Source organism: Eimeria maxima, genomic scaffold, assembly GCF_000499605.1.
Source record: "Eimeria maxima Weybridge genomic scaffold, Emw_scaff814, whole genome shotgun sequence".
NCBI lineage: Eukaryota > Apicomplexa > Conoidasida > Eucoccidiorida > Eimeriidae > Eimeria > Eimeria maxima.
The window spans coordinates 47-12,500 of record NW_013566785.1 but is presented as its reverse complement, the minus strand read 5'-3'; the positions used below and the strand labels follow the sequence as shown (position 1 = coordinate 12,500).

The following is a 12,454-nucleotide window of genomic DNA, read 5'->3' as shown; positions in this document are numbered from 1 at the left end:
GCAACCTGCTGCACTGCAGCAGCTTACTGCTGCAGCAGCAGCAGGTACTGCAGCAGCAGCAGCAGGTAGTTCAGCAGCAGCAGCAGGTAGTACAGTAATTGGAGGAGGAGAAGGAACAACAGCAACAAATAGTTATTATCCTCAGCTACAAGCAGTAGCAGATAAGGGAGGAGATGAATATGCATGCAGAATTAAGCATAAAATACATGATAATATTATTATACATAATATGTTTATGCATGTACAATATAACAGACAGTTCCTGCAGCACCTGCAGCAGCAGCACCTGCAGCAGCAGCACCTGCAGCAGCAGCAGCAGCAGCAGCAGCAGGTAGTAATGCAGCAGCAGAAACAGCACCAGGTAATAATGCAGCAAAAGCAAGGACTGCAGCAGCAACAACAGAAGAAGCACGAACAGGAACAGGATATACAACAACAGTCAGGGACACAGCACAAAGAACAACAACAGCAGCAGCAACAGCAGCAGCATCAGCAGCAACAGCAACAGCAGCAACAACATAAGGAACCTGATATTGTAGAAGATCCAGAGGTATATATATTGTTGCTGCTGCTATTGTTGCTGTTGCTGTTGCTGCTGCTGTTGTTGCTGCTGCTGTTCGATGTCTTAGCCATCAAACTCTTCTTAGATCCGTCATGAACCTGCTGCTGCTGTTGCTGCTGCTGCTGTTATTGCTGTTGCTGTTGTTGCTGTTGCTGTTGCTGCTGCTGCAGATGTGGGAGATGCGTACACTGGAGATAAGCAACAAGTGAGGGTCAATACTTCTTATTGCTGCTGCTGCTGCTGCTGCTGCTGGTGCTGTTGCTGTTGCTGCTAGTCGCGCTGCTGTGTCTGCTCAACCCTTTGTTGCTGCAATATCTGCTATATCTGCTGCTGCTGCTGCTGCTTCATCTGCTGCTGCTGCTGCTGTGTGTGTGTTGTTTGCTGCTGCAGCGGGTTGACTGGCCCTGCAAGTAGTCTACAGCTATTAGCAGTATCTGGTTCTTTGCTGCCTGTCTCCTTGCTGCCTAGTAAGACACAGGGTCTCCTTGCTGCAGCAGCAGATGCAGCACTGCCGCTGCTGCAGTGCAGCACGAATCCACGATTTGCTGGCAGCAGAATTAAGTATGACTTTGGTGGTACTTATAGGAGACTACAAAAGGGACACAATCTTATTAATAACAGCAGCAGCAGCAGATCCCTGCAGCAGCAGCAAGGGCAAGAGCAAGAGCAAGAGCAAGAGCAAGGGAAAGAGCAGCAAGAGCAGCAGCAGCAGCAGCAGCAGCAATTGGATGATGAAAATATCCGTGCTGCTGCTGCACTGCAGCAGGCACAAGAAGCTCTTGCTGCCTTTGAGGGAGGCCGTATTGGAGAGAAAACAGCAGCAGCAGCAGCAGCAGCAACAGCAGCAGCAGACGCAGGAAGAAAGGGTGCAGCTTCTCCCGTTGGCAATTCAGGGAAGCCAGAGGAGACACCAGCAGCAACAGCAGCAGCAACAGCAGCAGCAACAGCAGCAGCACGTACGATTGTAGATGCAGCAGCAAAGGGATTAATGGTAACAGCAGAGGAGACAGCAACAACAGAGGAGACAGCAGCAGCAGCAGCAGCAGGAGAAGATAATTTGCTGCTGCTGCTGTCTGAGGGGGGACAAAGGAGACACCCATCTAAGCCTATGCCCTTTGGATCACAAACCTCACTACCCCTTGTATGCTGCTGCTGCTGCTTGCTGCTGCTGCTGCTGCTGCTGCTGCTGCTGCTGCTGCTGTTGCTGCTGTTTGCTGCTGTTGCTGCTGCTTGCTCCTGCCATTTGTTGCTGCGGCTGCTCAACCCCACCACCGTACTAACACCAACTCATTCCTCTCCCTCTGCTGCTGCTGTTGCTGCTGCTGCTGCAGGCGTTGCTGCGTGTTCCTTTCTTAGAGGGGAGAGAAAAGCCTAGCGGGTTTGTTAGTTCCTTTCGTTACCAATTTGCTACCCGATTGTCTCCTGAGCAGCAGCTGCAGCAGCAGCAACAGCAGCAGCAGCAGCAACTGCAGCAGCAGCCACCAGAAGGTGCTGCTGTTGCTGTCTGTCTACTTCAGCTAGTACCACAGGTAACAGCCCTGCTGCTGCTGCTGCTGCTGCAGTCTGCTGCTGTTGTTCCTGCTGCTCTCTGCGTGCATGCAAATGCATGCATGCAGACGTTGTTTTGTTGTATATATATGTGTGTGTATAGCCTTGCTGCTGCTGCTGCTGCTCGTGCAGCTAATCCTCCTGCTCCTGCTGCTGTCTGTCTGGTGCATGCAAGAGCATATGCATATGCATATGTGTATGCATATGTATATGTATATATGTATATGTATGTATATGTATATGTATATGTATACGTATATGTACACATATATATGTATATGTATATGTACGTATACGTATACGTATATATATGTACATGTATATGTATACGTATACAAATGCATATATACGTATACGTATACGTATACAAATACATATATACGTATACGTATACGTATACGTATACGTATACGTATATATATATGTATATGTATATGTAGGAAGTATTGTATACATTTGCATTAAATGATTGGATATGCCATTGTGGTTCAACAAAAGAAAAAAAAGAAAATAAATACAACTTATCTTCTTATGCATGGACTAATCTTACGGTAAGGACTCCTCCTCCTGCTGGTCCTACTCCTACTCCTGCTCCTGCTGCTGCTGCGGCTGCTGTTGCTGCTGTTGCTGGTGGTTGTTGTGGTTCTTGTGCTGCTGCTGTCTTTTTTTTGCTGCTTTTAACTGTCCTGTGGCACTCTTTGCTGCTGCTGCTGCTGCTGCTGCTTGCTGTAAGCTGTCTTCTTGTTGCTCCTGTCTCTGGGTTGCTGCTGTTTACTACTGCAGCAGCAGCAGCAGCAGCAGCTGCTGCTGCTGCTGCTGCTGTCTCCTCTCTGGTGTCTCCTTCTTATTGTGTATTGTCTGCTTTGTGTTTGCCTTTAGCTGTATGCGGAGACACCGGAGACACATCCGCTTTGTCTTGATGCCTCTGCTGCTGCAACGGAGTGGTACCAGCAGCAGCAGCAGCAACAGCAGCAGCAACAGCAGCAGCAGCAGCTGCTTGTGCCGAGACGGCAGCAGCAAGGGCGATTAAAAGCAGCAGCAGCAGCAGCAGCAGCAGGAGGTGTCTCCTTGGATATTAATGATCCCTTACTTCATCACGAAGCATTAGGCGAAGATCCAGTTAGTCTCTTGCTGCTGCTGCTGTTGCTGCTGCTGCTGTTGTTGCTGCTGTTGCTGTTGCTGCTGCTGCTGGTGCTGTTACTGCTGATGGTGCTGCAGTTGCTGTTGATCATGCTGCTGATGCTGCTGCTGACGCTGCTGCAGTTGCTTCTAATGCTGATTCTGTTGATCCTGCTACTGCTGCTGCTGTTGCTGCTGCACTTGCTGCTGTTGCTGCTGCTGTTAATGTTTTGCTGTTTGTATATATATTTGTGTGTGTTATTAGTTAGTATTATCTAGTTTGCTGCTGCTGCATTTGCTGCTGCTGACGATTGCTGCTCGCTTCTGTATATTAGCACAGTAAGCAACGACCCTACGCTGCTGCTGTTGCTGCAGTTGCAGCAGCAGCAGCAGCTGCTGCTGCTGCTGCTGCTGTTACCTCTGCAGTTGGTGCCTCTGCTGCTGTTCTTTTGGTACCTGTTTCTTCTCTTGTTGCTGTTTGTGCTGTTGTTGCTGCTGTTGCTGTTGTTGCTGTTGCTGTCGGGGTGCTATTGCTGTGGTTGCTGGTGTTGCTGCTGCTGTTGCTGTTGCTGCTGCTGCTGGTGCAGCATTAAGAGCAACCCTGAGGGTAAATTGGCATTATATTGGATGTACACCGCAAATCAATTCAATAAATTTTGCTGCTGCATCTCCATGCTGCTGCGGCCCCGAGGTACAAACCCTAACCCTAAACCCTAAACCCTAAACCCTAATAAATGCCTACGGAACTCTCTTTGGGTTATAGGGATAATAGATGGGTGTAGTAGCTCATGCTCCTTCCCCTCTTCCTGCTGCACCACTTATTGCTGCTGCTGCTGCTGCTGCTGCTGGGTATCTTGTAGGGAAGACACCAAGGATCAGACAAAGAAGAAGAGAGAAAGGATCAGCACTTCATCGCTTATAAACAGCAGCAGCAGTCTTCCTTTTTTTTTTTAGTTCTTCTTTGCTGCTGCTGCTGGCCGCAGCAGCAGCAAGGCATCCTTGACAACAGCAGCAGCAGCAGCAAAAGCAGCTGCAGGAGCAGCAGCAGCAGCAGCAACAAGCGCTGTAGTGAGCGCAGCATCAACAGATGCTCCAGCTTGTTTTATCGTAACCCCAGCACTGCAGCAGCAACAGCTGCAGCAAAAGGTGCAGCAGCAGCAGCAGCTGCAGCTGCTGCTGCTGCTGCTGTTGCTGTTGCTGCAGTGTATTCTCCTAGGTTGAATAATAAGGTATGCCTTTTTGTGTTTTTTCTGTTTTTCTTTTTCTTCTTTTCTTGGCGACAATTAAATCTTCTTAGGCCTGTTGGGGCCCCTTGGGGGCCCCCTTTGTACCCTCTCTTTTGACGTCGTAGGGGCCCCTTCAGTACTCTCTCTATACGATTTAGGGGCCCCAGGGGCCCCCTGCATACCTGTAGACCTTAGGGGGCCCTTACTGTGTTGTGGGGCCCCCCATAATATGTTGGGGGCCCCTAAATATGATATATGTTTTGGGGCCCCCAACTGTGTATAGGGGGCCCCCTTTAGTGGGTAGGGGGGCCCCCTAAATGCTTGTAGGGGGCCCCTTTTAGGGCTTAGGGGGGGCCCCCTAAATATGTATTGGGGGGCCCCCCTTAATGTTGTTTTGTACCTCTTTAGATATAACCGCATAATGGTTTTCTTAAAGAGAGAAAAAAAAGAAGAAAAATAAATAAATAAATAAAAGGAGACAAATAAGGAGACAAAAGGAAACAAAGTGTCTCCTTTAGCAGTATTAATGCCGTAGTGCAGATTAGGGTTTAGGGTTTAGGGTTTAGAACGCATGCGGTTACTGGGGTTTAGGGTTTAAGGGAGAAGGAAGAATTAGGGTTTAGGGTTTAGAAAAATAAGAGGGTTTTGTTAAGAGACAAAAGGAGACACTTTTCCTTTTTTGTATATAAAAGGAGACAAAAAAAGAAATAAAGGAGACAAAAAGAGACAAAAGGAGACAAAAAGAGACAAAAAGAGACAAAAGGAGACAAAAGGAGACAACAGTGTACTGTCTCCTTGGTGTCTCCTTTTGTTCGTTTATCTCTTTCTTTGTTGTTTGTCTCCTATTGTCTCCTTTTTTATCTCTCTTCCCTTGCTGCCTCTTGCTGCCTCTTCTTTTGCCCTGCTGCTGCTGCTGCTGCTGTTGCTGTTGCTGTTGCTGCTGCTGCTGCTGTTGCTGTTGCTGTTGCTGTTGCTGCTGCTGCTGCTGTCGTCAGGCTCAATAGGAGAAATAATGCTGCTGCTTATACGCAGCATACCTATTTGCTGCATTGCTTTGCTTACTATTTCTAATTCTCTCTTCCTTACTTCTGCTGCTCCTGCTGCTGCTGCTGCTGCACTTGCTGCTGCTAATTCTTCTTCGCTTGCGTCTCCTCCTTGTGTCTCCTTTGTACTCCTGTCTCCTCCTACAGCAGAACCCGTCTTACGCAATATGCCCTACAGCAGCAGCAGCAGCAGCAGCAGCAGAAGCAGAAGGAACAGCACAAAGATAACGACTGATGCCCTTGGCCGCACCATAGCTAGCTATCTAGCTGGCTAGCTAGCTAACTACCGATTTAGTTGGCCAGCTGGCTGGCTAGCTAGCTAGCTAGCTACACATAAGGTTATGCGTACCCTCTGTGTTGCTGCTGCTGCTGCTATTGCCTTTGGTAGTGCTGCAGCAGGAAGTGTCTCCTTTTTTAGAGGAGACACTTTTGTCCCCTGTCTCTTAGATCGTGGCTTCTCAGCAGCAGCAGCACCTCCTGCTGCTGCTGCTGCAGCAGCAGCAGCAGGTGGAGTAGGTGCAGCAGGAGCAGCACGAACAGGAGGAGAGGAGACAAGAGTAAAGGAAGGTACAGAAGATGCAGGAGGCATTTTTATCCTATAAAAATCATCAGGTGTCTCCTTATCTGTCTCCTTTTTTGTCTCCTTTTTTGTCTCCTTTTTTGTCTCCTTTTTTTGTCTCCTTTCTCCTAAAGGAGACAAAGGAGACACTAAATCTTCTATATAAGAACGACGATGCAGCAACTTCTGCTGCCTAGACACCTCAGCTACTTCCTCTTGCTCACGCATATTCTTCCTCCTGCAGCAGCAGCAGCAACAACAACAGCAACAGCAGCAGCAGCAGCAAATCTTGCCTTTTAGCAGCAACAGCAGCACAGACGCCTTTATCCCCATTGCTAACACAGCTCCTTACCAACTTTCTCCCCTGCCCAGTTAGCTAGCTAGCTAGCTAGCTACATAGTAAGCTATCTATATGGCTAGCTAGCTAGCTTGATGGTTACTTAGTCTGTTAATCTGTTAGTTAGTTAGTTAGCCAGCTAGCTAGCCAGCTAGTTAATAAATTAGCTAGCTAGCTAGCTAGCTAGCTAGCTATTTAAATGTCTTACTGAGAGTCCTTAGGTGTTGACAAGGGGACAGCTGCTTGCTGTCTCTTTGGCTCCGACCCACCAGAGTCTGCTGCTGCTGCTGCTGCTGCTCGTGTTGCTGCTGCGCGTGCTGCTGCGGCTCGTGCTGCTGCTGCTGCCGCTCGTGCTGCTGCTGCTTCTGCAGCTAGTCGTGTTGCTGTTGCTGGAGTAGCAGCAGCAGCATCTGTTGGAGCAGCAGCATCTGTTGGAGCAGCAGCAGCAACAACAGGAGCAGCAGGACGCCTTGGTGTGGGCGCTGCTGCTGCTGCTGCTGCTGCTGCCTTAGGGTGTTTCCTTGGCTTCTCTGTTGGTGGTGGGTCTCCTAGCAAAGGGTCACTCTTGAAGTGTCTCCCGCTGCTGCTGCTGCTGCTGCTGTTGGTGCTGTTGTGGTTCTCATCTGTTGTTTTGCTGCTGCTGCTGCTTTGCTGCTGCTGCTGCTGCTGCTGCTGCTGCTCTTCAGGTGTAAAGGCAAAGTCTAGCGTGTCTGTCTCCGGCAAGGAGACAATTTCGCTATCGGGGACACTTCTGTTGTGCTGCTGCTGCTCCTGGAGCAGCCTCTTCATTTGCTGCTGCTGCTGCTGCAGTTGCTGCTGTTGCTGCTGCTGCAGTTGTTGCTGCTGCTGATGCTCCTGCAGCAGCTTCTTCAGTTGGTCATGCTGCTGCTGCAAATATTGTTCTTTTTGTCCCGGCTGCTGTCTCTGTTGCTGCTGTTGTCGTTGCTGCTGATTCTGTTGCTGCGGCAGCTGCTGTTGCTGCTGTTGCTGCTGCTGCTGCAGCTGCTGCTGCTGCTGAGGAGGAGTAGGAGGAGACACAGGAGACGCCCTCGCCTCTAACTCTCTTACGAGTCTCCTTACTGCCCTCCTTTGTATGCCCGTCCTTAATGTCTTGAGAGGCATACTTGCATCACTTGCTGCTGCTGCTGCTGCTGCTGCTGCTGCATCGGGTGCATCTGCATCTGCTGCTGCTCTTGTTGATTTGTGTGTTGGCCGTAGTTTAGGTCTACGTATACCTGTATTATTGTTGCTGCTGTTCCTGCTGCTGCTGCTGCTGCTGGTGCCACCATCCTGTGTGTCTCTTTTTTGTTTAATTGTCCCCTTTGCTGTCCCCTCTGTTGCCCTCCGTCTCCTCCTATTATATAATTCCCCTAATTTTTGTTCTTTATTTATATCTGTCTCCTCTCTCCTTAAGGAAGGAAAAGGAGGAGCAGCAAGACCTTCAATTACCTCATCTGCTGCTGCTGCTGCTGCTGCTGCTGCTGCTTCGTCTGAGCTAGATAATTCTGTATCACTATAATAAGAGGAGACACTTGTCTCCTTTTTGTGTCTCCTTTTAGAGACACTAATTGTATCTAATGAGCTGTCTCTGCTGCTGCTTAATGAGGAGACAGAGGACCTCCTCCCTCTTTGCTGCTGCTGCTGCAGCAACTCCTGCTGCTGCTGCTCCTCCTCCTCCTCTAGACCTGTAGGCAGCATTGCTGCTGTACGTCTGTGGGGAACGGGGAACGCCATCCCTGCTGCCTCTAGATGCAACTCCCTAGGAGACAGTTGGGGACTATAAGAAGGGACAATAAGAAAAGGAGACAATTGTTGGTGTCTCCTTTTTATAGCTAGCTGCTGCTGCTGCTGTATTGCCTCTACCCATTCATTAGCTAAGGAATTATTATCTGCAGCAAGAAGCAAGAAGCTAGTTAGTTCTTTTTTATTTATATCTATTTGTATAACCTCTAATCCATAAGGATAATCATTTGTTGCTGCTGCTGCTAATGCTGTCCTGCTGCTGCTGCTGCTAAAACTGCATGCATGCGTCTCCTTATTTATTCTTATTGCCCCCTCTATACGACTAAAGGGACTGTCTCCTTCTTTATGTACACATAAATATTCACCACGAAGAGACACCATCCGTACTTCCCATTCCTCATGTAATTGATCCCTATATACACAGCAGCAGCAGCAGCAGCAGCAGCAGCAGCAGCAACAGCAGCAGAAGCAGCAGCAACAGCAGCAGCAGAAACAGTGTGCAGAGAGATACACAGAGATACCATATACTCGTAGTATATAATATAAACCCTAATGGCATTCCAAACCCTAAACCCTAAACCCTAAACCCTAGCTCTCAACATTCCTAAGGACAATACGCTGCTACTACAAGCCGCTCTTTAGGGTTTGCAGATTAGGGTTTAGGGTTTAGGGTTTGTAATTTAATGCTGTCCCTTACTTTCTTACAAAGGCCTGGTACTTATCAGGAGCTGCACACACACACAAGACGCAAACCCTAAACCCTAAACCCTAAACCCTAGGGAATTGAATTATAGATAAATATTAATCTACACATAAACGCTAAACCCTAAACCCTAAACCCTAAACCCTAAACCCTAAACCCTTGTCTTACGTTTACTAAGGAAGATTTTGCTGTAAGGGTTTTCTGCGCCTGGATAAACAGCAGTTTGTTGATCAGGGGAGAGTATAAATCTAGTCTCTGTCTCCTCCTGTTGCTGCTGCTGCTGCTGCTGCTGTTGCTGCTGCTGCAGATGCTGCTGCAGCAGTTGCTGCTGTTTATCTGTCTCCCTATGCTGTGCAGGAGAATTATCTAGGGGTAAAGAAAGAGACAAAAATGTCTCCGCTGCTTCTCCTGTCTCCTCGCAAAATGTACTCAGACGGCTAGATACACGTAATAATGCCTACATATACATATACATATACATATATACATATACATATATATGTATACATATATACATATATACATATATACATATATACATATATACATATATACATATATACATATATACATATACATATACATATACATATACATATACATATACATATACATATACATATACATATACATATATGCGTATACGTATATACATATACATATATACGTATACGTTTACGTATACGTATATGTATTATATATAACTCCAATTATGATGCACATACAGATTATGTATGCTGCAGATAAAAAAGGAGACAATAAAAAGGAGACAATAAAAAGGAGACAATAAGAAGGAGACAATAAAAAGGAGACAATAAAAAGGAGACAATAAAAAGGAGACACCTATATAGATATACTTACTTCTTGTCTTTCTTCTAATAAAGAATTAACCTCTAAGACACGTAACTGCCAATGAGGATAACGTAACCTCTCACGCATATCTGAGCAGCAGCAGCAACAGCAGCAGCAGCAGCAGCAACAGCAGCAGCACAAGCAGCAGCAGCAGCAGCAGCAAAATCAAAAGGAGACATCAGATAGATCAGATATATAGAGAGGAGACACTCACAAGAATCATCAAAAGGAGACAGTACCAGCTGCAGCAGCAGCAAAAGGAGACACCAGCGGCAGCAGCAGCAACAGCAACAACAACAACAACAGCAGCAGCAGCAGCAACAACAGCAGCAGCAGCAGCAGGAGACGTACCTGTAAGTACATCAGTTTTTTCCTCTAATGCATCAAAGGAGGAGACAACAGCAGCAAATGCATTTAATGCTAATACAGGACTTTGCTGCCCTAATTGCTGCAGTTGCTGCAGTTGCTGCTGTTTTGCTCGTAAATAACGCAATAAAGTTACGCAATCTTTGTCTATTGTCCTGCGGTGTACAGGCAGGTACATACATAAATATAAACACTAAATAACGGTTTAGGGTTTAGTTGAGGGTTTAGGGTTTATCTGAGGGTTTTGAGGGTTTAGGGTTTACATGAGGGTTTTGAGGGTTTAGGGTTTACATGAGGGTTCTAAGGATTTAGGGTCTACGCGAGTGTTTTGAGGATTTAGGGTTTACGTGAGGGTTTACGATGTATGCGAGGGTTTAGGGTTTAGGGTTTAGGGTTTAGGGTTTACTTGAGGGTTTGTGCGCTGAGGGTTTTCTCTAAATCCATCTCTCTATCTGCTGCTTCGCAACGCATCTCCAATGCCCTCACCACGGACTGCAGCAGCAGCAGCAGCAGCAGCAGCAGCAGCAGCAGAAGCAACAAATGCAGCAAATGCAGCAAAATATGCAGCAGCAGCAGCAAACACAGCAACAAACCATAGGACCAGCAGCAGCAACCGCAGGATCAACGGCAGCAAGCAACTCCAACAACAGCAGCAACAAGAGCACAAACAGCAACCCGGGCAGCAGCAGCACCACCACCACTAACAACAACAACATCAACAGCAGCAGCAACAACAGCAGCAACAGCAGCAGCAGCAGCAGCAGCAGCAAGTGCATGCATACATCGAATGCATCCTTGATGTGTGTTGCGTTTGCTGTTTGCAGACGAATCGCTTTCCTCTGAGGTGTATAGACAGCACACACAATATAACAATTGCAGCAGCAGCAGCAGCAACAACAGCAACAGCAACAGCAACGGCAGCAGCAGAGCAAATGCAGCAACAGCAGCAACGGGACAAACACAACAGCGGTAGCAGCAAGCAAGGAGCCTGTAGCCGAAGCAGCAACAGGAACAAAAGGAAACCAACAGCAGCAGCAATGGGTGCAGCAGCAGCAGCAGCAGCAGCAGCAGCAGCACCTGAATACTTTTTAAGGAAGCGGAGAGAGCCTCTAATTCTTTTGCTTGCTGCTTAAGTTTAGAGTATTGTTGCATCATCTGCAGCAAACAAAAAAATCATAAACCCTAAACCCTAAACCCTAAACCCTAGGGTTTCTATATATTAGGGTTTACAGTATGCAGCATGCAAACCCTACGGTTTGCAGCAGCAGCAGCAGCAACAACAACAACTCTACGCTGCAGCAAGAAATATGATTTTTTAGGGTTTATTGTTTGATGATTCTAGACTTTATAGTATTATCCTTTTAGGGTTTAGGGTTTAGCAATTAGGGTTTAGGGTTTAGCAATTAGGGTTTAGGGTTTAGGGTTTAGGGTTTAGGGTTTTGTACCTTCATTCTTGCTGCAGGTACAGCACTTCTTATATTAACAAGATCATGAGTGTTATGTAAACCCTCGCCATAACATTGACCACATAATACTGTCCCTCTATTAAGAAAAAAAAGGAGACAAAAAAAAAGGAGACAAAAAAAAAGGAGACAAAAAAAAGGAGACAATTAGGGAAGAAGGGAGATAAAAGGAGACAAAAAGGAGACAAAAGGAGACACAAATTGTTGCTAAGAGAAAAAAAAAAAAATAAAAAAAAAGGAGACACCTAACATCATGCAACTCTACCTGCAAACCCTAAACCCTAAACCCTAAACCCTAGATCTTACTTGCAATCTAGACAGGCATAGCGCGCGGGTTCAGTTGGGTGGTGAGGACACTGCAAGCCTCTGCATGCACACAAACCCTAAACCCTAAACCCTAAACCCTAAACCCTAGTTGGTTGTTTATTGATGGTTGTCTACCTTCATTCATAGGGTTTAGGGTTTAGTGTTTAGGGTTTGCTGCCTTCTATAGATACGTATATTTATATTTAGGGTTTAGGGTTTAGGGTTTAGGGTTTCTAACCTTCCTTGTGTATCCGTAGTATTAAGATCAAAGTTGCTGCTGCGCTGCTGCTGCAGCAGCAAATTGCTGCGGTGTACATTGACCTTATATGCTCTTGCTGCTGTCTCTATAACATGTGTCTCCTTTCCTGCTGCTGCATGCACTGCAGCAGCACACTTGCAGCAGTAATATTTGCTGCATTTGCTGCAGTATAGGGGAGCAGCAGCAACCCAGCAGCGCATGCATTTGCTGCTGCTGTTGCCGCTGCATGGGGCAGCTGCAGCAGCAGCACAGGCAGCACAACACAAAAGGAGACACACAATCCAAGAATATTCTGCTGCTGCTGCTGCTGTTGCTGTTGCTGCTGCTGCTGCTGCTGTCTCTTTTTAATACTGTCTTCTTTTTGTATT

The 12,454-nt window shown here is 47.0% G+C and overlaps 2 protein-coding genes across 2 annotated transcripts in view; one reads left to right on the top strand and one right to left on the bottom strand.

The window, feature by feature from the left end:
* EMWEY_00043700 (zinc carboxypeptidase, putative) overlaps window positions 1-3,572 on the top strand; it is a gene marked incomplete at both ends in the record, with an annotated part of 6,330 nt that extends 2,758 nt beyond the window's left edge. Inside the window, 7 exons of the mRNA XM_013482872.1 lie at window positions 1-550; window positions 733-767; window positions 953-1,703; window positions 1,894-2,091; window positions 2,551-2,661; window positions 2,990-3,229; window positions 3,495-3,572. The exon at window positions 1-550 is cut by the window's left edge and continues 97 nt beyond it. Coding sequence (XP_013338326.1) covers window positions 1-550; window positions 733-767; window positions 953-1,703; window positions 1,894-2,091; window positions 2,551-2,661; window positions 2,990-3,229; window positions 3,495-3,572 — 1,963 coding nt within the window. The remainder of the gene's footprint in view (window positions 551-732; window positions 768-952; window positions 1,704-1,893; window positions 2,092-2,550; window positions 2,662-2,989; window positions 3,230-3,494) is intronic.
* A 1,699-nt stretch (window positions 3,573-5,271) lies between these two features.
* On the bottom strand, window positions 5,272-12,207 carry EMWEY_00043690 (B-box zinc finger protein, putative; the record flags this gene model as incomplete). Its single annotated transcript, XM_013482871.1, has 13 exons — window positions 5,272-5,670; window positions 5,848-6,295; window positions 6,603-8,549; window positions 8,835-8,865; window positions 9,009-9,297; window positions 9,702-9,781; window positions 10,044-10,213; window positions 10,465-10,550; window positions 10,841-10,897; window positions 11,136-11,213; window positions 11,504-11,600; window positions 11,828-11,887; window positions 12,066-12,207. Coding segments are annotated over 13 exons (3,884 nt in total), but the record flags the coding sequence as incomplete, so codon positions are not given.
* Window positions 12,208-12,454: the final 247 nt, after the last annotated feature.